Consider the following 24,131-nt stretch of genomic DNA (forward strand, 5'->3'; position numbering starts at 1 on the left):
TGTATATAGCACCCCCCCCACCCCCCGCACCCATAAGGAGATGTTTTATGCTAAACATCTAAGCTCTAGCTCATTGGGCTTTTAAAAAGAAGATTTTTTTAAGTTTTTACTATACACATATAGTTAAAAACAATGACACCCCTGGGGCGGGGCCAGTTTTGACCCCAGGGCTTTTATTTGAACAAACTTTGTAGACACTTACTAGAAGATGTTTCATGCTTAATATCTAAACTCTAGCTATTTGGGTTTTTTCAAAGAAGATTTTAAGTTTTTGCTATACACATATAAGGAAAATCAATGACCCCCGGGGCGGGGCCAATTTTGACCCCAGGGCTTTTATTTGAACAAACTTGGTAGACACCTATTAGAACATGTTTGATGCTAAATTTCTTAGCTCTAGCTCTTTGAGTTCTTTAAAAGAAGATTTTTTAAGTTTTAACTATATATGCATATAGGGAAAATAAATGACCCCCTGGGGCTGGGCCAATTTGACCCCAGGGCTTTTATTTGAATAAACTTGGTAGACACCCATAAGAAGATGTTTCATGCTAATTATCTAAGCTCTAGCACATTGAGCTTTTAAAAAGAAGATTTTTTTAAGTTTTTACTATACACATATTATAGTTAAAAACAATGACACCCCTGGGGCGGGGCCAGTTTTGACCCCAGGGCTTTTATTTGAACAAACTTTGTAGACACTTACTAGAAAATGTTTCATGCTTAATATCTAAGCTCTAGCTATTTGGGTTTTTTCAAAGAAGATTTTAAGTTTTTGCTATACACATATAAGGAAAATCAATGACCCCCGGGGCGGGGCCAATTTTGACCCCAGGTCTTTTATTTGAACAAACTTTGTAAACACTCACTAGAAGATGTTTCATGCTTAATATCTAAACTCTAGCTATTTGGGTTTTTTCAAAGAAGATTTTTTAAGTTTTTGCTATACACATAAAAGGAAAATCAATGACCCCCGGGGCGGGGCCAATTTTGACCCCAGGGCTTTTATTTGAACAAACTTGGTAGACACCTATTAGAACATGTTTGATGCTAAATATCTTAGCTCTAGCTCTTTGAGTTCTTTAAAAGAAGATTTTTTAAGTTTTTACTATATGCATATAGGGAAAATCAATGACCCCCTGGGGCGGGGCCAATTTTGACCCCAGGGCTTTTATTTGAACAAACTTGGTAGACACTCATTAGAACATGGTTCATGCTAAATATCTTAGCTCTAGCTCTTTGGGTTCTTTAAAAGAAATTTTTTTAAGTTTTTACTATATGCATATAGGGAAAATCAATGACCCCCTGGGGCGGGGCCAATTTTGACCCCAGGGCTTTTATTTGAACAAACTTGGTAGACACTCACTAGAAGATGTTTCATGCCAAATATCTAAGCTCTAGCTCTTAGGGGTTTTTAAAAGAAGATATTTAAAGTTTTTTCTTTTGGTTGCCATGGCAACCAGAGTTCTGCATGGAATTACATTCTTTGAACAATTTTTAAAGGTGACCACCAAAGGAACATTCCTGTGAAGTTTGGATGAAATTGGCCTAGTGGTTTATGAGGAGATGTCATTTAAAGTAAAAGTTTACGGACGACGGACGGACGACGGCCGGACGCCGGACGAAAAGCGATCACAAAAGCTCACCCTGTCACTTTGTGACAGGTGAGCTAAAAAAACAACATATAATAACGGCCCAACTTTTTTGTATACTTCTTTATGAAATAAGAATAATTCAGATTATATAAACTTCATTAATCTTTAAATGTCTCTAGTCCTATTAAATCACTGCGACAGTTCCTAAATAAAACAAAAGTTTTTGTCACTGTGTGACACGGGAATTGCGGGAAATCATTGGTTATTCTTTCCTTTAGATATTAATGAATCAAGTTTCACTTTAGATACTTTACATCAACGAAGAATTTTCGACAACATTTTTATTTTGAATGAATAATGCATGTACATGCGTTAAAGGATTTTAGCTTAGAGGTAGAGCATTATATTAATTAATAAATAAATAAAGCATACCATTACTCGGAGTCACTCTTTTTGGCTCGGAGATTCACAGAGTCCTGCGGACTTAATTGTCACTCGTTATCGACGCGGAGTCACTCTTTTATGTACAAGAAATTTATAATCCACTTGGAGTCACGTTTTTTTTTGTAATTATTCGTTACTCGCAGGAATTTGCATATTCCTCGTTATCTGCAGGGACTGCGTTCAGGGCGGAGTCAGGCGAAAACTTCGCCGTAAATATTCTTACTTCGCCCTATATGATCTGAAAAGCGAAATTCTAGTCGCCCTAAAATCTCTATGAAATGTCTGACATGTATATTTCTCCACTCTATAATACTGCCTGAAGGCATATTTAATTGTGTAATCTGATGTAATTAGCACACGCGCTGAAGCGTGGCCATAGCGACATTTGGAATTCACACTTGGAAACCCACATTGCTAAAAATAGCGCATTGATTATACGGTAAATTAAAGCTGATATGAATGCAGCAGATGATAAAAACATGAAAAAGCAAGCTAATTCATAATTAAGTTACCTCAAACGTATATTTGTGTCTTATTTACAATATCCCCTATACATTTTGTTTGATTTACATTATTCCCTAAACGTTTTGTTTGATTTACAATTTCCACTATAATGTCCTGTTTGATTTACTAGTTACCCTATATGTCCTGTTTGAATGTCACACATGAAGGGGATTATGTCCACCCATGGAGGGGATTATGTCCAGATATACAAAAATACATGAAGGGGATTTTGTCCGAAGGGGATTATGTCCGTACACCGTCCTGTTTGATTTACAATATCCCATATATGTTTGTTATCACCATTACATTTATGATAGTAATATTCATCATTAAAACTGATGTAAATTGATAGAATTTGGATAATTATTATGAATTTAAGAACTTTTCTTCTTAATAAATTGCATTTAAAAGTTAGAGTCAGAAACTGTTAAACATAAAAAAAATTAAAAATATTGTGTTGATGTAAATGAAATACTTAAATAAACTTTATTGAGCAACTAATACTTCATTAAATATCATCATAGCGATTTTCAAATACACATTTATTTATTTTCCATGCCATATACATGTATATTTCATATGCATGTACATATAAAGGTGTACATGTATATTTTGTGAAATAAAATTAGAAAAAAAATCCAATGATGTAACCCAATTTGATGATCACTTCCCCCTAAATTTTAAATTTTCTCCCTATTTTTTTCTGAAGGGAGAAGTCACTTCTCCCTAAATTTTCAGTCCAAGGTAGTCCCTGTATCTGTACTGTACATTAGAAAATAAAGAAGTTATTTAAAAAAGACAACTTTTTTTTCATAAAAATTCTAAGTTCAAGGGAGGTAGTACTGATAATTTTTGTGCCTTGCCACATATAATGTGGTTGATGACTAGAAACTTGTATTTAAAGTTTGAAGTAAACACCTTAAGAAATCAAGAACTTATAGTGAAAAAGCTGAAAAATTTAAATCAGAAATCTTAAAATCCAGTCTATTTGTTGCCATAGCAACCAGAATTTTCAACATAGGAAGAAAAGAAAAAGACGCGTATAATCTGCCATCTATCTATATATCAAGTTTCATAAAAAGATTTTCAGTACTTTTTACGTAATCGCGGGATCCAGTTTTGTGGACGGACGGACTGACAGACAGATGGACAGACAGACTGACGGTAAACCAAAAGTCCCCTCCGGTTAAACCAGTAGGGGACTAATAAAAACATGATTACCGTTCTAAAGTAATAGTTCAGACAGTTAATGAATACAAGTACTAGTAATTTAGAAGATCTTGAAAAATATATATACCGTAGTAGTAATCTTTAAAATATCATTCATATCTTTGACTGTTTTTGTAATCATTAAGTAACCAGGGTTCTCGGGGACGCTTATTTCGGCGTCCCGGTACGCATGTTTATTACAGCTGGACGCAAATATTTCAGAGCAAGGATTCCACGTACGCTTAATTTTGCCTGGGGACGCATAAACATTACCGATTGTTTACAACCGCAAATACACAAATGCGTCAGCGCGTGTCAGTCTATGTAGGCGGTCCTATGCACATCGACCCGTGAAGCGATTAGCCAATCAGCGATAACGCTTCCGATCATTATCACGCAATAGTGATACACGTGTATACACGCGCTGTATAGTACATGTAATTACCAGATATAACACGAGGTGATAATTTTATATCTTTGATCAACAGTTGATTGGAAATTATCAAATTTTACCGACAAAAGGATAAAATTATCGACTATTTAAGCCGCAAGTTTAAAGACTGTTTTCTCAAATTACAAATGAGTGTAATTTTGAATGATTGTCGAATATTTTCGGCATTTTCTATGCACAATTTTGCTTTAGTTTCATTCTTGCAAAAACTTTTTATAAGAGTATTAAGAAATTAAGATATTGTGCCGAAATGCCAGGACAACAAACCAAAATACACATACGCTTTTCGTTGATATTTAGATTCTATTCGAAAATTGGTCCCGAACATCGGCGATTTCACGTTCGCCAGAAACCCTAAAAATTTGCAAAAATTCTCGGTTTCCAAGCCAAACATGCGAATGAATTGTTCCTTTAATATTTAATCAACATTAAATCTTTAAATATCGATCTTCAATTTGCCCCCTTTTAAAGATATTTGCTAAAATAATTGTCGATCGGATGAATCTCTTACACACTGTGTGAAGCTGTACACGATTTTCCTATTCATTCCGCTAAACGCTGCCTATATACATTTACGTTTTTTTTTTACAAATATAAACTTTTTGTCTTTAGAGTGGACTTATAAGTTATTTAACCAGAATAAAATTTAATTTGGTATAAAAGTGAAAAAAACAACAAAAAACGATTTCCATGTGTTGATGCATTATAATAAGATAATTTCATAATAAATATTAACAACAAAACAATAATTATCTATGTAGTTCAGAGTTTCTTTTGAATAACTATAAACTTTGGAAGTCTTTTGAAGATTCAAAATATCAGCAATGCTATTGTGAGCATTGAATGACTAATCTGTAAACATACTAATTGCGATGCGTTTTTGGACTCCAACTTTTTCAGGGTTGGGAGTCCATGGACTCCATGTTTTAAAGTCCAAGTGAGAACCCTGAGTAACTGGTTCAAAAGGGTGACGTAGTATGCAATTACATTATAATATGTATGTTTAGTAACTGGTTCAAAAGGGTGACGTAGTATGCAATTACATTATAATATGTATGTTTAGTAACTGGTTCAAAAGGGCGACGTAGTATGCAATATCTGTATACATCAAATAAAAATGTGTTTTTTTTCTTCTTTCAGATAAACTTGAATTTCTATTCGTACATACCTGTATATCTATGTCGAGATCGAACTTTTTCCATTTCCTTTTCATATTTTTCTATTGTATTTACATGAGTATCATTTCCACTGTCTCGACATATCTGTTTCAATTTTTCATAATTTTCTCCTGGTGTAATGATGTTTCTGGTGCATAAAGTTTCAAATTTATCTAGACTTGATTTATTGGCAATTAATCCTCGAGGCACATAAGTTCCGAAATGAAAAAATAATTTTTCATACTCTATGCTTTTTTTATCTAAATTATCGTTAATTTCAGAGATAAGTTTAATGTGAAGTCTGCGTAGTTCTGTTTGTTCCTCAGAGGAATTGTTGTAGGAAGATGCCATGTTATCACCCTTTAAGATTACCTGAGGACAAAGGTTGATATATTAATATACAAAAATAAAATACATGTATGAAATAATTTCCAGATGAAAAAAATGCATATAGAATTTGTGTAACTTGTAACATATTTTTTATGTAATATTTTTTATGTAACGAAATTGATCACGTATACATGTAATTTCATTCATAAGGCTATAGAAAATAAATTCCCAGATTCTCATCCCCGCCCGCCCGGCAAAAATTGCTCCGCCCGAACGATTTTTAAAAAAAAAAAAAAAAAAAAAAAAAAAGAAAGAAAGAAGAAAGAAAGAAAAGGAAAAAAAGAAAAATAAGTAAGTGTTTAGCTTGATTAATGTGTACGGATGCCGAGTACATAAAGTATATAAGTGTATCATCATCTGTGCGGCCGAAAGACCGTCAGTCTCGGTCCTGTCTGAATAAAGATCGATCATGCGGACCGACCGTGAAAAATCCTCGGGTCCAAATAAAATTTCTAACAGCTAAAAATAACCTGTTTTGATAGTTAAAATGAAATGTGTTAAAGAACTTAAACTATATTGAAGTTTGAACCACAAAAGACCAATTTTGGACAAGTCAAATATTCAAATAAACAGCAGTTCATAAACAGCATCGGTAAATTTTGCCGTAAATTACAAATTTTGAAATTTTGTTTTACAGTGCCTTTTAAAATAGCAGCTGAATAACAATCTAAAAATACTCATAAAATAATTAATCTGATAAAATCAAAATCAACAACAACTAGAATTGTGAATGGTTATGCAGGAAACAGACATTTTTTCGTTTGTCACATATTTTCGCGATGCCGATTTTTATAATAAAAAAAGAAGTCACCAAAAGGAAGCCTTGTATTGATAAAATTTGTCCAATAACACTTTAAATATAGTTTATTAATTAAATTTACTTACTGTATTGTTTACATTAGTTTAGAATGAGACATTTGCCAGTGTGTGTTGTACAATGGATATTTTCTTAAGGGAGAGGGTGTGTGGAATCACAGATATATTATACAAGCTCCATGATGGAATTAATCAAGAAGAAACAGCAGAATTGGGAGTCTCAGGATTTTGAAAATCCTAGTGAGGACCATGATTATTTTTACCGTCCACATTTTGTTTTGTTTCTTCATTGAAAGCCACACTAAGAAAAGCCGTCATTTTGACATTCACCCAGGTTGTTATCAGATAATACTTGAAATGTCACAGCCTGAAATAATCATCTGAACCAAAAATTAACAATAGGGTGCCGGTCCTTGTGGCCTTAAAAATGAATTTCGCTTAGAATCTTCATGGTCAGCGTGCTGCTTGATTTTGTATGTAATCTTTATAATATTTAGTCATGGTATGAAAGTGAAAATAAGATAGCTTTTTAATATAATAGGTAAATCTCTGTACTTTCTTTGCCAAATTTTCAATAGCTTAGATGTTATTTTTGCAATGTGATATATAAATAGGATTGTCTTTTTGTGTAGCTTCATTGGTTGAATCAATTAATTTACTCATTTAAAAGCACTATTGATCGGCATAGGCATAGTACATATTTATTCAACTCTTTTATAAAATTAAGATGTCTTATTTTGTAACAATACATGTAGATTTATACATGTATATTGTTTTTTATATTTTGTCCAAACATCAATTGGTTTGATGTCAAAATATGAAAGGTTCAATAAAACAGCTGGATCATTACGATCAAGATATATTATCATGTTGCTTCTATTCTCAATGATAATCTGAATCTATATATCTTACATACATGTACACATAATATTACAACCTATTATATAGAACAAATTCCCATATATTGACCTCCTTGTGTGTAATTCCAGACCGAGAATGGAAAATAAAAAATAAAAATTAAAATCCACCCACCCGCCCCATTTTTTCCCAAAACTTGGATGAGAATCTAGTTATTTATTTTCTATTGCCTAATCTCAATTCAATTTATGGGGCTCGAAACCTGGAAAAGATACAATGCTTTAAACTTAATTTATTTTATTTTTTAATTGCACAAACATAAAAAGTAATAATGATTATATGGTCAGCATTAAATTTTAAGTCATTTGTTAGTGTGTTTTTCAAAAGTAACAAAAACAGAAACACATTTAGACACAGTAGCAAATTTTAAGAAACTGCCTCTCCATGTCCCTGTGATATCATCCAAATATATCACCTACAGTGCGGGTAATATCACTATGTATATGCCAATTTGTGTATTGTGTATCATCCAAATATATCACCTACAGTGCGGGTGATATCACTATGTATATGCCAATTTGTGTATTGTATATCATCAAAATATATCACCTACAGTGCGGGTGATATTACTATGTATATGCCAATTTGTGTATTGTGTATCATCCAAATATATCACCTACAGTGCTGGTAATATCACTATGTATATGCCAATTTGTGTATTGTATATCATCCAAATATATCACCTACAGTGCGGGTGATATCACTATGTATATGCCAATTTGTGTATTGTATATCATCCAAATATATCACCTACAGTGGGGTAATATCACTATGTATATGCCAATTTGTGTATTGTATATCATCCAAATATATCACCTACAGTGCGGGTGATATCACTATGTATATGCCAATTTGTGTATTGTATATCATCCAAATATATCACCTACAGTGCGGGTAATATCACTATGTATATGCCAATTTGTGTATTGTATATCATCCAAATATATCACCTACAGTGCGGGTATACTATGATATCACTATGTATATGCCAATTTGTGTATTGTATATCATCCAAATATATCACCTACAGTGCGGGTAATATCACTATGTATATGCCAATTTGTGTATTGTATATCATCCAAATATATCACCTACAGTGCGGGTAATATTACTATGTATATGCCAATTTGTGTATTGTATATCATCCAAATATATCACCTACAGTGCGGGTAATAACTATGTATATGCCAATTTGTGTATTGTATATCATCCAAATATATCACCTACAGTGCGGGTAATATTACTATGTATATGCCAATTTGTGTATTGTATATTATCCAAATATATCACCTACAGTGCTGGTAATATCACTATGTATATGCCAATTTGTGTATTGTATATCATCCAAATATATCACCTACAGTGCGGGTAATATCACTATGTATATGCCAATTTCTGTATTGTATATCATCCAAATATATCACCTACAGTGCGGATAATATTACTATGTATATGCCAATTTGTGTATTGTATATCATCCAAATATATCACCTACAGTGTGGGTAATATTACTATGTATATGCCAATTTGTGTATTGTATATCATCCAAATATATCACCTACAGTGCTGGTAATATTACTATGTATATGCCAATTTGTGTATTGTATATCATCCAAATATATCACCTACAGTGCGGGTAATATCACTATGTATATGCCAATTTGTGTATTGTATATCATCCAAATATATCACCTACAGTGCGGGTAATATCACTATGTATATGCCAATTTGTGTATTGTATATCATCCAAATATATCACCTACAGTGCGGGTAATATCACTATGTATATGCCAATTTCTGTATTGTATATCATCCAAATATATCACCTACAGTGCGGATAATATTACTATGTATATGCCAATTTGTGTATTGTATATCATCCAAGCCCTCTTATGGAAGTAGTTTATATGTTAAAATAAAGCAAATATTACGAGAGAGCGTAAATCTCCAAGAAAAAAGTCGTGATGGTCATGCGATAAAACAGTTAGTGTTACAGAATAAATACTCGGACTTCACGGGTTGGTCTGAATCTGAATGTATACACTGCAGAACCTTCCGGTATGTACGCAGCGGACTTTACCAGCTGGTATCAGCGCATGGGGCGACAAAAGGGTCAATCATGGAAATTTATCTCGACGTTCCGGTATGTACGCAGCGGACTTTACCGGCTGGTATCAGCGCATGGGGCGACAAAAGGGTCAATCATGGAAATTTATCTCGACGTTCCGTACATGTATTAAATTCCAAACTGAACAAGCAATTATCATAGTATTGCAAGCAATCATTAAGTCCCCTACCGGTTAAAACCCAGCAACATTCTGATGGGCCATTGGCAATTCAATTTTACCTGAGTGAATGAATGACATGAATGAACTTAAACTTTGAGTTCTAAGTTTGTCTATATATATCACAGTAATGTGTTAAGTTTCCCTGCCTAGTAAGGAAATTATGTTTATACAACCTTGTCATATTATTACGATGTATCAGCGCATTGGGCGACAAAAGGGTCAATCATGGAAATTTATCTCGACGTTCCGTCTCGATTAATTTCCTATGATTGACCCTTGTTGTCGCCCCATGCGCTGATACCAGCCTGTAAAGTCCTCGTATATATTCTATAACTATTACATGGCTGACAAAGCGGAATCACCTTAATAATCATACCCCATACAATAGGACTAGCTGTTGCGATTATTAATCAATATTATGAATTCATTTAAGGAAGAGCTTAATAAAAGTCTAATTAATGTGTGTTGATATTGAAGATTATTAGCCTCACGCGGAAATAAATTTCCCCAAAATCCAACTTTCGTTTTCAATTGATAAAACATTGTTAATTTACCAGGGTTCGACACTAACTGTTTTTACCAGGGATCCCATAGGAATCCCTGAGATTTAATTCAAGGATTCCTCCTAAATGTCAGGGATTCCTCAGATCAAAATAGTAAAATATGAAGGCGAAGAATAGCAAGGGAGTGCAGCAATTCGATTTCAAATTCTTTTTATTTTTGAGACTACATACAGGATATATTGTCTTGTTTCATATGCAGAAAATGAAGTTTATGAGCCCTTTGGAAATATTGCTGTTTAAATATTTAAAAGAGTTTCAAAGTGTTAACTTTACCAGTATATATATATTTGGACTGCTAAGAAAAAATTAAAACATAATATATTTTTACATGAACATGGAAACAGAATAACATTAAGCTCACTGAAAAAGAGTTGGATTTGAAAATAGCTATTTTGCTAAAACCTGTTTTCTCCCTGGAGTTGATAATTGTGAACCAGTTTCTGTATCTAAATGTATCTAAAGGTATAATGCAAGTGACTTGACAAGGGACTTGTGGTTTGAATTTTTGAAGTTAAGTAGGAACTGGGGAAACATTTTCCCAGATAGCCTAGGGTTCACTGAAATAGATCCCACTTATCATATGTAGATCTTTAAAAAATTACAGGTAATGAGTAGGCTCCATATTCCAGAAAGGTCTGGTATGGATAACTTTTGAACATTATTTACTTTCATGTCATTTTTAAAGAAATTCTTAATTATGATCACTTTAAAAAAATATTTGATTTCATCTTACATTTTTTTGTGTTTAAAAGGAAAAATCCCATAGATTTTTGTAAATTAAATATTTAAATTTTTGATAATTTTTTACTTAAGCTAATAAAAATATCAAGAAAAAATTTTGTTTGCATTACAAGTACGGTACCTTTAAATGATTTCATTTTTAAAAATAATAAGTTGCTCCAAGTCCATGACAGGATGTGCAATATCCAAATTTATTGTTCTCAATTTTTACACTGAAATGTCTGATCCCTTTCCTCCCTGTGTATTGATTTTTTTTTGAAAGTTTTGACACCTGTCACATCAAAGGCACTCACCGCATACAGCAGTCATGTAGTTCACAACACTGATTGGCTCAAAGCACTGTCAGATGAAATATACGTCATTTGCTGTATATTTCGTCATTTGCTGTATGTTTCACCTAAGGATTTTTCTATTTCTTGTCGGTAAATATTGCGTGACGTTGATTGATCTTAGACTTTAGTTAGACAATGTTTTTTTAGCATTGAAGGCTGTGAGTTTCAAAAAGGATTTTAAACTTAAAAGTATGGATTCTTTTTATTTTGTTTATTAATTATACTTTTGCTGTAGTTTATTGTAGGGAAAAACAATACACCAGTTATCTTTTTTTCACAATTTTGACGAAAATTTACAATGATCACAAGTGCCGAATTTCGGCAATAAAAAAACCAAACAACAAACACTGGATAACTTTGTAGCTACCGCCGGCATTGCCGATCAACACAAATTTGAAGTACACATCGCTTGTGTAATAATTATACGATAATTACATTTCTTTTTTGAATTTTCACAACTCTATTTTATGAAGTCAATGCATGATATAAAATTATTCAAGAATGTTTCTTTTGCCAAAACAATTTTTTCATTAATATATATCGCAAATGAGTTGATAGCAGTCACTGCACAAAGAAAAACTAGCGTACATAATTCAAGAGTGTAATTTTTACCGGCGGGGTTTTTCTTTTCTTTCTTGAACCACTTTTCTTGAATATTTGTGATTCAATTATATTAATTCAGAAAATTTCAAAAATTTACACAGCAATTTTTCAGGGATCCCAACGGAATCCCCAGCTAGGAATCACAGGGATTCCTCCCGAATCCGGGTCAGCTCGGCCCTAAAACATACTCGGCCCCCGAGTCAGCTCGGCCCTATTCCAACTCGGCACGGGTCAACTCGGCCCACTTTTAAAAATGGGTAAAGGACATCAACGGTGTGTTGTATCGTCCGTTTTGGGACGATGTTTTTGAGGACGATACTATGAGTCGATAACGCTACAGTGAGAGTCGTGTTTGATTTAGTTACGCTCTCGTGTTTAAGCGGTGTGGCACCGCCATTTGTAAATTTGTAAAAGATTTGGCTGTAGATGTCTATAAAGCCACAACATTGTATGTATTTTTGGTTTTTCCACTCACAGACTGTTACTATAATTGATTTACGTAAATACATTGGTGCAATGTTTTGTACTTTGCTACTATTTGGTGAAATAAGTTTGTAGATTCGTACATTAAATTCTCGTAACAATTTATATAGAATTTCATGTGGAACCTTTTTTCAGTGAAGATGTATAAAGTTTAGATTGTTTGACCTTAAGTAAAGTACGTTAATTTCTGAATTGCAAGGAACTGTTTATGAACTAAGTTACAAGTAGAACTTTGCTTCATTTGTGATGAATGTATGACTTTGATAGAAATTTACCTATAGTACTTAGTATTTTCTTTTTATATATTTTCAGCCTTTACCACACACACGCACACATACGTATAAAGATATTGAATAAAGCTGGTTAAACTGTCTGATAGTAATTGTGTTTTGTTTATTCACTTTTACGAGGCAGAACAGTAAAGGAATGTTACTTTATTCGTTCGGCATCAACTAAACAGCAGATCTAACATATGTCTCTAGGACGTACAAGAACTCTTACTGCCAAAGGTATGGCAAATTTTGAAGAAAAAGTAGAAACCTTTGAGGCAAAGGTGGAGAAATACTGGAGAGATGTTGAAACTGTTATAAAGGATAACACAAGTTTAAGCTCGGAATGTGACAAGCTTAAATTAAAGTCGGTAAAGTTACAAATTGTTGAGTGTTTCAACAGATATGACAGTGTCGTTACAGAATATCAGAGATATTTAGAGGCGTCAAGAGTTGAGGACAGTAAACAACCATTGGATGAATTGTTAGAGTCAATGACAGAAAGGAGAACAACAGTGAATGAATTTATTAATAAGCTCAGAACATTTAAGTACTATGACAAATCGTCAGTGGGCTCAAGGTCAACAGCTAAGTTACAAGCAGCTAAAGCAAGAGCATCATTTGCAGAAAAGGAAGCAGAGTTGGAAAGACAGAGAGCAGAAATCGAGGAACAAGAAGCAATTTCGGCAGCAGCAGCATCTCGTAAACGAGCAAATCTACAGACTGAATTAAAGCCTTTAGAGCAAAGAAAAGAACTTGCGCTTGTGGAATCAGAATACGAAGATTTAAATGGAAGTGATATTAGTTCTGTACCAGATGTACCTGTAGTTGATCCACAGATCAAAACAGCAGAATTTGTGCAAAATTCTTTGAATAAATATAGTTTTAATCCTAATGCAGAAAGCTTCATTCCAAATAATACAAGAACAGATGTAGTTAGTGACTTTACAAAGTTTCTTTTGAGAAAAGACATTCTTACATCTAGATTGTCAGTGTTCTCGGACAAACCCGAGACATATCAGTCATGGAAGTCTACATTTAAATCTGTAGTCCAGGAAATAGGTGCGTCGGTTGTGGAAGAAATAGATTTGCTCATAAAGTGGTTAGGTCAAGGCTCAAAGAAACAAGCTTTATGTTTGAAATCAGCGTACATTGATAACCCAAATGAAGGATTGTACAGAATTTGGGATAGACTTGACGAGAGATTTGGATCCCCTGAAAATACCTACTATGCGATAGTCAAGAAATTGGAATCATTTCCAAAACTGACAATTAAAGACTCGTTCAAGTTGTACGATCTCTGTGACATATTATCAGAGATTGAAGGTTTAAAAGAAGACCCTAGATTCTCAACTACTCTGTCATATTTTGATTCAGCAGTGGGTGTTATTCCAATCATTAGTAAACTGCCACATAACATTCAAGAGAAGTGGACATCAAAGGCAACTGAGTATAAACGGAGATATCGAGTACCGTTTCCACCTTTTAGGGTCATAGCTGAGTTTGTAAGGGAGCAGAGCAAAATACGGAATGATCCTAGTTTCTTCGTTGAAAGTTTTACTCTGAAAAATACTCCTAGTCAACAGAGTCGTGAACGACGAGAAGTTTCTGTCAGGAAAACAGAAATAGAATTGAAGTGTCCAATTCACAAATTACCTCATTCTTTGGAGAAGTGTCGATTGTTTAAAGCAATGTCTTTATCTGAAAAAAGAAAAGTGCTTCGCGAAAATAAATTATGTTTCAAATGTTTATCTAGCAATCACTTAGCTCGCGATTGTAAAGCAGAGATAAAGTGTAGTGTTTGTTTGAGTACTTCACATTGCACCGCAATGCATATAGACTTTCCAACAGATTCAGCTGCCAGAAATAACAGTAAGAAATCAACAGAGTCCGATGGCGGGGAGAAAGAAACATTCACTCGACATGACAAAGAGAACGTTGTTTCAGCTTGTACAGACATATGTCATAATGCTTCATTTTCAGGAAAATCATGTTCAAAAATCATTCTTGCAAATATGTATACTGTTGATAATCCTGATAATGTTATCAAATGTTATGTAATTTTAGATGAACAGAGCAATAGGTCTCTCGTTAAACCTGATGTATTTTCTTTGTTAGATATACAGAGTGATATGTATGAATATGTACTGAAATCTTGTTCAGGCACTATGGTTTGTAGTGGTCGTAGAGCAAACCAGTGTGTAGTTGAATCACTTGATGGTTCTGTCCGCTATATGTTACCAACTCTGATAGAGTGTACTGACATACCGAATGATAAACATGAAATATGTACGCCAGAAAATGCTAGAAAATTCTGATATTCTTTTGTTATTAGGTAGAGATGTTACTGAGGCTCACCATATAGTTGATCAAGTCGTTGGCCAGTCAGGTGCACCATATGCCCAACGTTTAGGTTTGGGCTGGGTTGTTATTGGAGAATTATGTTTAGATCAGATTCATGCTAAAGATGTTGTAAATGTGCATAAAACTTATGTATTGAATGACGGTCGAACATCTTTGTTTGAACCGTGTCAGTGTTCACCCTTGTCTGTGCAAGACCCCATTTTTGTCAAAACTCCTGATGACGATAAGATTTCCCTATCTATGGATGATAGAGAATTCCTTAGTATTATGAATGATCAGTTTCAAAAGGCCCCAGAAGGGAATTGGGTAGCTCCCCTACCTCTTAGATCATTACGTCCCAAATTACCTAACAATAGAATTCAGGCAGTTAAAAGAACTAATACTCTGATCAAAAGTCTTCAGAAAGACCCTGTTAAGAAACAGCATTTCTTTGAATTTATGAGTAACCTTTTTAGTAAAGGTCATGCTGAAAGGGCCCCAGACTTGAGTCATAATGAGGAGCGTTGGTATTTACCAATCTTTGGTGTATACCACCCCAAAAAACCAAACCAAGTTAGAGTTGTTTTCGACTCGTCAGCATTGTTTGAAGGTATTTCCTTGAACTCTGTCCTCTTACAAGGTCCTGACCTCACCAACAGCCTATTAGGTATTTTGATGAGATTTAGAAAAGATAAAGTTGCAGTTATCTGCGACATTGAACAGATGTTCTACTCATTTAGTGTTCTCGAGAAGCATAGAAACTTGCTTCGCTTTTTATGGTTTGAAGGAAATGACCCTTCCCTTCCTTTGGTAGAATATCGCATGTGTAAACATGTCTTTGGGAACAGCCCTTCCCCTGCAATAGCAACATACGGTCTTCATAAATCTGTAGAAAGGTCTGATCAAGATGTGCAAGACTTTGTGAAAAGAGAATTTTATGTAGATGACGGCTTGTCCTCGCATACAACAGCTGATATTGCTGTTGATTTGGTCAAACGAACTCAAGTAGATTTAAGTGCTAGTAGGTTACGATTACACAAGATAGCATCAAATGACCCTGAGGTTATGAAATGTTTTGACCAAGGAGATTTGGCGAAAGGTTTAAAAGATCTAGATCTTGACTGTGGCGATCTGCCAAGTCAGCGTAGTCTTGGAACTGTCTGGAATTTAAGTTCTGATGACTTTGTTTTTAAAACAGATATGTCAGCTCGTCCTATCACTAAAAGGGGTATTTTATCCTCTATAAATAGTGTATTTGACCCACTTGGATTTTTGGCCCCTGTTATCTTAGAAGGAAGGTTAATCCTTAGAGAACTTATGTGTACTAAAGTTGATTGGGATGACATTGTGCCTACAGAGATAGCTCTGAAATGGGAGAATTGGAAGGAGAGGTTAAAAGATTTAGAGATGTTCAGTATTCGTAGGTGTTATTTTGAAAGGTCACTGAGTGAAATGTCGAAGGTTGATTTACATATCTTTTCAGATGCGTCGTTTACTGCCATCTCAGCTGTTGTGTATGTTAAGGGATTTTTAGAGGGAGATAATCATGTAGGATTTGTTGTTGGGAAAAGCAAACTTGCTCCAGAAAAGGGTCACACTATACCCAGGCTTGAATTATGTGCTGCAGTTTTAGCTGTTGAACTGTATCAGTCTGTAGCAAGTCATTTATGTGTTGATGTAAACACAGTTAAATTCTACACAGATAGTAAGGTTACTTTAGGTTACATTTGTAATCAGTCCAAAAGGTTTTTCACGTATGTTAGTAATCGTGTCCATAAGATTGTTAGTGTATCTAATCCTTCACAGTGGAATTATGTTCCCTCTGAACACAATCCTGCTGATATTGGTAGCCGAGGTGCCAGTCTTGTTAAGTTACTGAAGAGTTCATGGTTATCAGGTCCAAAGTTCTTGCAAAGTGATGCAAATGATTCTAGGCCTGAAAGTTTTCCTCTAGTAAACCCCACTCAAGATAAAGAAATTCGCAAAGAGATTTCTGTTATGGCTTCAAACGTAAAAGACTTGAATTTCAGCATGGGTTTGTTTGAAAAGTTTTCCTCCTGGCTAAGTTTAATACGTGCAGTTTCTATATTAAGACATATTGCCATTTCCTTTCACAGAAGTTTACCATGTAAAGGATGGCATATCTGCCCACTCTCGAAAACTTTAGCCATTAAGGAAGATTCTGTGTCATGGGTATTGCTTCAAGTCCAACTTGAGGTATTTTCAAAGGAAATTAAGCTTCTTTCTGGAGGAGAAAGTCTTAACAAAGACAGTAACATTTTATCCCTTGACCCGGTATTAAGCAGTGATGGTTTGTTACATGTTGGTGGACGTTTGTGCAGAAGTCAGTTGTCTCGGGTAGAAAAGAGTCCTATTATCTTGCCCAAAAAGCATCCTGTAGCTGAATTATTGGTAAAACATTACCACGAGTCGGTTGTGCATCAGGGCCGACAGATTACTGAGGAGCCCTTAGGTCGGCAGGTTTCTGGATTATTGGAGCTAAGCGATTAGTTTCTTCTGTCATTCACAAATGTGTGATCTGTAAAAAATTAAGGGGGAAATTTTTATGCCAAAAGATGTCAGACCTACCCATTGAACGTGTAGTTCAATCATCTCCTTTCAGTTATGTCGGGGTTGATGTGTTTGGACCGTGGCAGATTGTTTCAAGACGTACTAGAGGTGGACAAGCTCTTTCAAAACGTTGGGCTGTTTTATTCACTTGCTTGACTATTCGGGCAGTGCACATAGAGGTTATCGAAGGTTTATCTTCCTCTGCATTTACTAACGCCCTTAGGAGATTTGTTTCTATACGTGGGAAAGTTAAGGTTTATAGATCTGATCGTGGTACAAATTTCATTGGGGCAATTGATAACATTCAAGCCAGTGCAATTAATGTTGAAGATGAACATGTTCAGAGTTTCTTACAGAAATCTGGTTCAGTTTGGGAATTTAATAGCCCTCATAGCTCTCATATGGGAGGTACTTGGGAGCGCCTCATAGGTGTTGCTCGCAGAATACTAGACGCTATGCTATTAAATGTCAAAACTTTGACTCATGACGTCATTGTAACTTTAATGGCAGAGGTATCAGCTATTGTAAATGCCCGTCCAATTGTTCCAGTGTCATACGATCCCGAAGTTCCAGATATATTGAGTCCCTCTGCTTTGTTAACACAGAAGTTAGAATCTGACCAATCACCCCTCGGCAATATAGAGACTAAAGATCTATATAGAAATCAGTGGAAACAAGTCCAATATTTAGCCAATCAATTTTGGTTACGCTGGAGACGAGAATATCTCCAAACTCTTCAAGTTAGGCATAAATGGGTTCAAGAGCAAGAACCATTAAAAGTTGATGACATTGTATTACTTAAGGATGCTGAAGTAGCACGCAACTATTGGCCTATGGGAAGAGTTGTACGTACTTTTCCGAGTAAAGACGGTAGAGTCCGCAAAGTTGAAATTTGTATTGTGAAAGAAGGAAAGAAAATTTGTTATACTAGACCAATTGTTAATTTGGTGTTACTTGTCAGGAAGTAATATAAAACTATTTGTAAAGCTATGTGTAATGTAAGGATATTGTTTCTTGTACTGTTTAATGTAATACATTACCTTTAACTTTCTTTGTATATTTTTCTTAAAAATGTCGTTAAGTAATTATTGTAGGCTTCAGAGGGAATCATACCCTCGACCTCCCGTTTCCTGTTTGAATTCTGTAAAGATCTTAAACTAGTTATTGAATATTATGGAAGAGAATATTTAAATTTTTTGTGAATTGCCTATTCTAAGCTTTGACTAACAGAATCTCAATATTAAATTTCAAGTGATAGGTTTGGAAACCTCTATTTTGTTTTGTTATTTTACTTTTTATCATTAAGATTTCTAGTCAATACTAATTACTAGACTTATATATGTCTGAAGTTTTTCAGGATATATTTCTTCAACCTTTATTTTCAGAATTAGACTTTTGTAAACTTAGTGCTATTTTTTTTTATAATAACAGGTATAGTGTTATAAATATAATGTTGTAAGTGTTGATATAGGGTTATTAGTGTTATTATTTTATAATAACAGGCGGGGAGTGTGTTGTATCGTCCGTTTTGGGACGATGTTTTTGAGGACGATACTATGAGTCGATAACGCTACAGTGAGAGTCGTGTTTGATTTAGTTACGCTCTCGTGTTTAAGCGGTGTGGCACCGCCATTTGTAAATTTTGTAAAAGATTTGGCTGTAGATGTCTATAAAGCCACAACATTGTATGTATTTTTGGTTTTTCCACTCACAGACTGTTACATTATATGATTTACGTAAATACATTGATATAACGTTTTGTACTTTGCTACTATTTGGTGAAATAAGTTTGTAGATTCGTACATTAAATTCTCGTAACAATTTATATAGAATTTCATGTGGAACCTTTTTTCAGTGAAGATGTATAAAGTTTAGATTGTTTGACCTTAAGTAAAGTACGTTAATTTCTGAATTGCAAGGAACTGTTTATGAACTAAGTTACAAGTAGAACTTTGCTTCGTTTGTGATGAATGTATGACTTTGATAGAAATTTGCCTATAGTACTTAGTATTTTCTTTTTATATATTTTCAGCCTTTACCACACACACGCACACATTCGTATAAAGATATTGAATAAAGCTGGTTAAACTGTCTGATAGTAATTGTGTTTTGTTTATTCACTTTTACGAGGCAGAACAAACGGACTCATATTGTCACGGGCTATTATTATCAATCAATGTGTATGTTAAAGATACCGATTAATTAGGTGATAATTATGATTGACTCATTCATTCAAATTTGATTAGTGACCACCTGAAATTAATTAGAAGGTTATGCTGTTAAGTAAACAAGTTTTTGTTTCATATTTTTTTGAAAATTACTTTACAAACAAAATGCATCTAAGAAAATACATTTTTATTATACTGTATCTATATTCACAGGCACATCGGACAGGGGAAGAAAAAATATGAAGTTATTTTATCAATCTGTTCATATTTTTTCTTCCCAGGTTCGATAATGGTGCCTGTGTCTATATTAATTTTATCGAATCTGCAAGACAAATAAATAACTTTTTTTTCTAAATATACTTTATTTCAGCAGAGGTACATTGTATAATTAGAGTCACCGTACCAGTGCTCAACCAGTTTTTCACAAAATTACATAAAAACTCTTTCAGAATAAAAAGTTTGCTGGGAAAATTATTTTTGTTACAAAGCTGGCCCTTTCAAACTCACAATAAGCTTAAGCGTTTTAATTACACAGATCAGGATACAATTTACCACAGAGTTGTATATAGGGTATAAAACTACTATATTTTTCAGGCAACCAAACCAGTGCTCGACCAGGTGGTTTTATCTCTATCAGAACTTTTATTTTTTTAAAACAGACATGACTTTTTATGTTCAACAATTCTATTTCAAAAATATTTTGAAACATTTATGTTTTAGGGTCTATAAATGTTAATATGAGAGCAAATATGATACGAAGGAAATGCTATACATTGACAAATAGTGTTTATAAGAGTTTTGGTATTTACATATACTGGGGTGTTTGAGATTACTTATTCTCATATTTTTCTTTACTAAAATCACTCTGCAAACATAGTTAAGTCTGATAATTGGTGTAATATACAAATGGTTTACGCTTTTAGTGGTGTGTTCCTGATTTGTTTCCGTACAGCTGCCATATTTGTTTACATTTTCATAGCCCCTGCCTTTTACGGAAAGCAAGGTCTTGATAATTTTTGAGCACATTTCCTATGGGAAATCATTTGGAATCATAAGAGTAAGGCAATTTAACAAAGTATTGTCCACATTTGCCCTAAATTATCATTAGTTTAGTGTTTTAAATAGTTTTTACTGCTACTTTTATTATAGAATTGCATTTTGTACTGTTAAATATTGTCTGCAAAATGGCAAAACTTTTACCAAACTTGGAGTACTTGTACATGGTGTAGAGTTACAAGTCAGGTACAAATAGCACACACAAACTCCCAGGGTTTTTCCACTTTAATGCATAAATCGTAAACAAATAGAAGTATTGGTCGAGCATTGGGCTGGTCGAGCACAGGTACTGTGACTCTATATAATAATAATAAGATATTTCTTATTATTCATTTACCTTAACAACATGCAAAGCAAAGTAAATACGTTATAGGCCTATATATTTTTGTAAAGTGGGCCGAGTTGACCCGTGCCGAGTTGACCCGTGCCGAGTTGGTATAGGGCCGAGTTGACTCTTTTCCTTCCTCCCGACTTTTTGGGATCCTCGGAATCCCGGGACCCCGTTAATGTCGAACCCTGAATTTACCTTAGCGAGTTAATTCTTTTTGACTTGTTATGTTAACATTTCATTCAAGTAAAAAAATAATTTACCTATTAGTTACAAACTTTTCAAGATACTTACCGCAATTTCTTCAAATTTTGAGAAAATATTATCCGGGGCTATTTTCCGCCATTCTGATTGTCTCCAATTTGACAGCGCATGCGTACAGTAATCTGGTTCCCTGTCCGATTTAGGTTCCCATCCAAGAAGTGCGCAGGGGACCAGTCTGATGCGTACTGTAAACGAACACTACTAGATTATAGAAAGATTTCACAACACTAAATATTTTCCTACACTTTCTTTAGTAAAAAAGGTCAAAGAAACATCTGGAAGAGACTCTGCAAACTATTATTATAGGCAATATTGTGCCGTTTCTTCTGTGCAGGCTTATATCATTTTTTATCATCTAATTTTAATTGAATAAATTTGAATGAAGGCTCTCGCACACATAACACCACCTAAATCAGTATATTCAATCTATGTTAACTTGATTATTTCAATCCTCTAGCACCGTCTAAATCAGTATATTCAATCTATGTAAACTTAACTATTTCAATCCTCTAGCACCGTCTAAATCAGTATATTCAATCTATGTTAACATAATTATTTCAATCCTCTAGCACCTTCTAAAGCAGTATATTCAATCTGTGTTAACTTAATTATTTCAATCCTCTAGCACCACCTAAAGCAGTATATTCAATCTATGTTAACATTATTATTTCAATCCTCTAGCACCGTCTAAATCAGTATATTCAATCTATGTTAACATAATTATTTCAATCCTCTAGCACCTTCTAAGTCAGTATATTCAATCTATGTTAACTTAATTATTTCAGTCCTCTAGCACCGTCTAAATCAGTATATTCAATCTATGTTAACTTAATTATTTCAATCCCCTAGCACCGTATAAAGCAGTATATTCAATCTATGTTAACATAATTATTTCAATCCTCTAGCACCGTCTAAATCAGTATATTCAATCTATGTTAACTTAATTATTTCAATCCCCTAGCACCGTATAAAGCAGTATATTCAATCTATGTTAACATAATTATTTCAATCCTCTAGCACCGTCTAAATCAGTATATTCAATCTATGTTAACTTAATTATTTCAGTCCTCTAGCACCGTCTAAATCAGTATATTCAATCTATGTTAACTTAATTATTTCAATCCTCTAGCACCGTCTAAATCAGTATATTCAATCTATGTTAACTTAATTATTTCAATCCTCTAGCACCGTCTAAATCAGTATATTCAACCTATGTTAACTTAATTATTTCAGTCCTCTAGCACCGTCTAAATCAGTATATTCAGTCTATGTTAACTTAATTATTTCAATCCTCTAGCACCGTATAAAGCAGTATATTTAGTTGCAGTTTATTCAATCGTTGCTTACATGTCACACCCACATATAATACATTTTTTTGTATATATCGTAGCAGTGCATTCAGTATTTGTTAAGATACTAACCCAATATACACCGTCTAAAGCAATATTTTCAGTCTCACACCCACCTAGCACCGTCAAAAGCAGTATAATCAGTCCTTGTTAACATATCTCGCCCACTTAGCACCGTCTTAAGCAGCACATTCAATATTTGTTAACATATATCACCCACCAAGCATCATCTAAAGCAATTTTGCAATTAAGTCTTTATTAACATATATCACCCACATAGCAAAGTCTTAATCAGCATATTTAGTCTTTGTTAACATATCGCACCCACCACCACCGTCTCAAGCAGCATATTTAGTCTTTGTTAACATATATCACCTTCTAAAGCAGTATATTTTGTCTTTGTTAATAGATTTCAGCACCGTCTAGAGCTGCATATTCAGCATTTGTTAACTTGTCTCCGTACAGATTCCGACTACTACTTGAATGTTTAATTTTCTATGTTAAAAAGGACAATACCAAGCTCGGATTGAAATGATTAAATTATGTTATTTACGTGAAAGTTTTTGCCAATTGAATGTCATATTATTTAATGTTTTATTTCATTATTTTGTTCCTTATTTTCCATTATAAAAACAAACTCCGTGGCCTATTTAATATATAGTGGGAAATAAATAAATAACAGACCATATATATCATATTTTGTCTTATATTATTAGTTATAAAGATCGTTGAAATGTTATATGGCAATATATGAACGGTTATTTGTAGATATAACCCGAGCCGTTCGGTGAGGGTTATATTGCAAACAGCCGTTTATATACGGCCATATAACCTGTCAACAATCTTTATTACCAATTTATAATACTGCAAGAATCATTTTTAGAGAAAAAAGATTTCTTCATGAATCGACAGCAGGCGTGTATACATATATATGTTATATACAAATAAAACCAAATAAACGTCACGATTATCCGATGATAAATGGCGGTACAAACTTGCAGTATTATAAATATATATACTTTGCTATCTGATCGAAGGGAAATTACACTTGTAAGGAAGATATACTTGACTATATGACTAGTCTCCCTTTAACATGATGACTTTCCTCAAAATATTTCCGAAATAAATGTGTCAATTATGATTAATGGGAAATTATTCCTTTTATGTAGATTGATATTAAGTACAGTATTACTCTCCCTTGAACTGCATTATCAATATTCAAGTTATCGCTTATAAACGTTTTGTATTTTATATGTAATAACTATAATGTGCTAATTTTTCAGTGTCTTTCT

At 33.8% G+C, this 24,131-nt stretch overlaps 1 protein-coding gene across 1 annotated transcript; it reads right to left on the reverse strand.

Annotated features, from left to right (window-relative positions):
- Positions 1–5,331: 5,331 nt before the first annotated feature.
- Positions 5,332–21,675, reverse strand: LOC132713317 (uncharacterized). Its single transcript, XM_060695851.1, has 2 exons — positions 21,521–21,675; positions 5,332–5,729 (listed from the first exon to the last, which is right to left on the reverse strand). Exon 2 carries the CDS (start codon positions 5,706–5,708, stop codon positions 5,355–5,357), a length of 354 nt encoding a protein of 117 aa, XP_060551834.1. The 5' UTR covers positions 5,709–5,729; positions 21,521–21,675; the 3' UTR covers positions 5,332–5,354.
- Between the last annotated feature and the right edge of the window lie 2,456 nt (positions 21,676–24,131).

The sequence above is a fragment of the Ruditapes philippinarum genome, unplaced genomic scaffold (assembly GCF_026571515.1).
Source record: "Ruditapes philippinarum isolate M1 unplaced genomic scaffold, ASM2657151v2 ctg1360_1_1_1_1, whole genome shotgun sequence".
Lineage (NCBI taxonomy): Eukaryota > Metazoa > Mollusca > Bivalvia > Venerida > Veneridae > Ruditapes > Ruditapes philippinarum.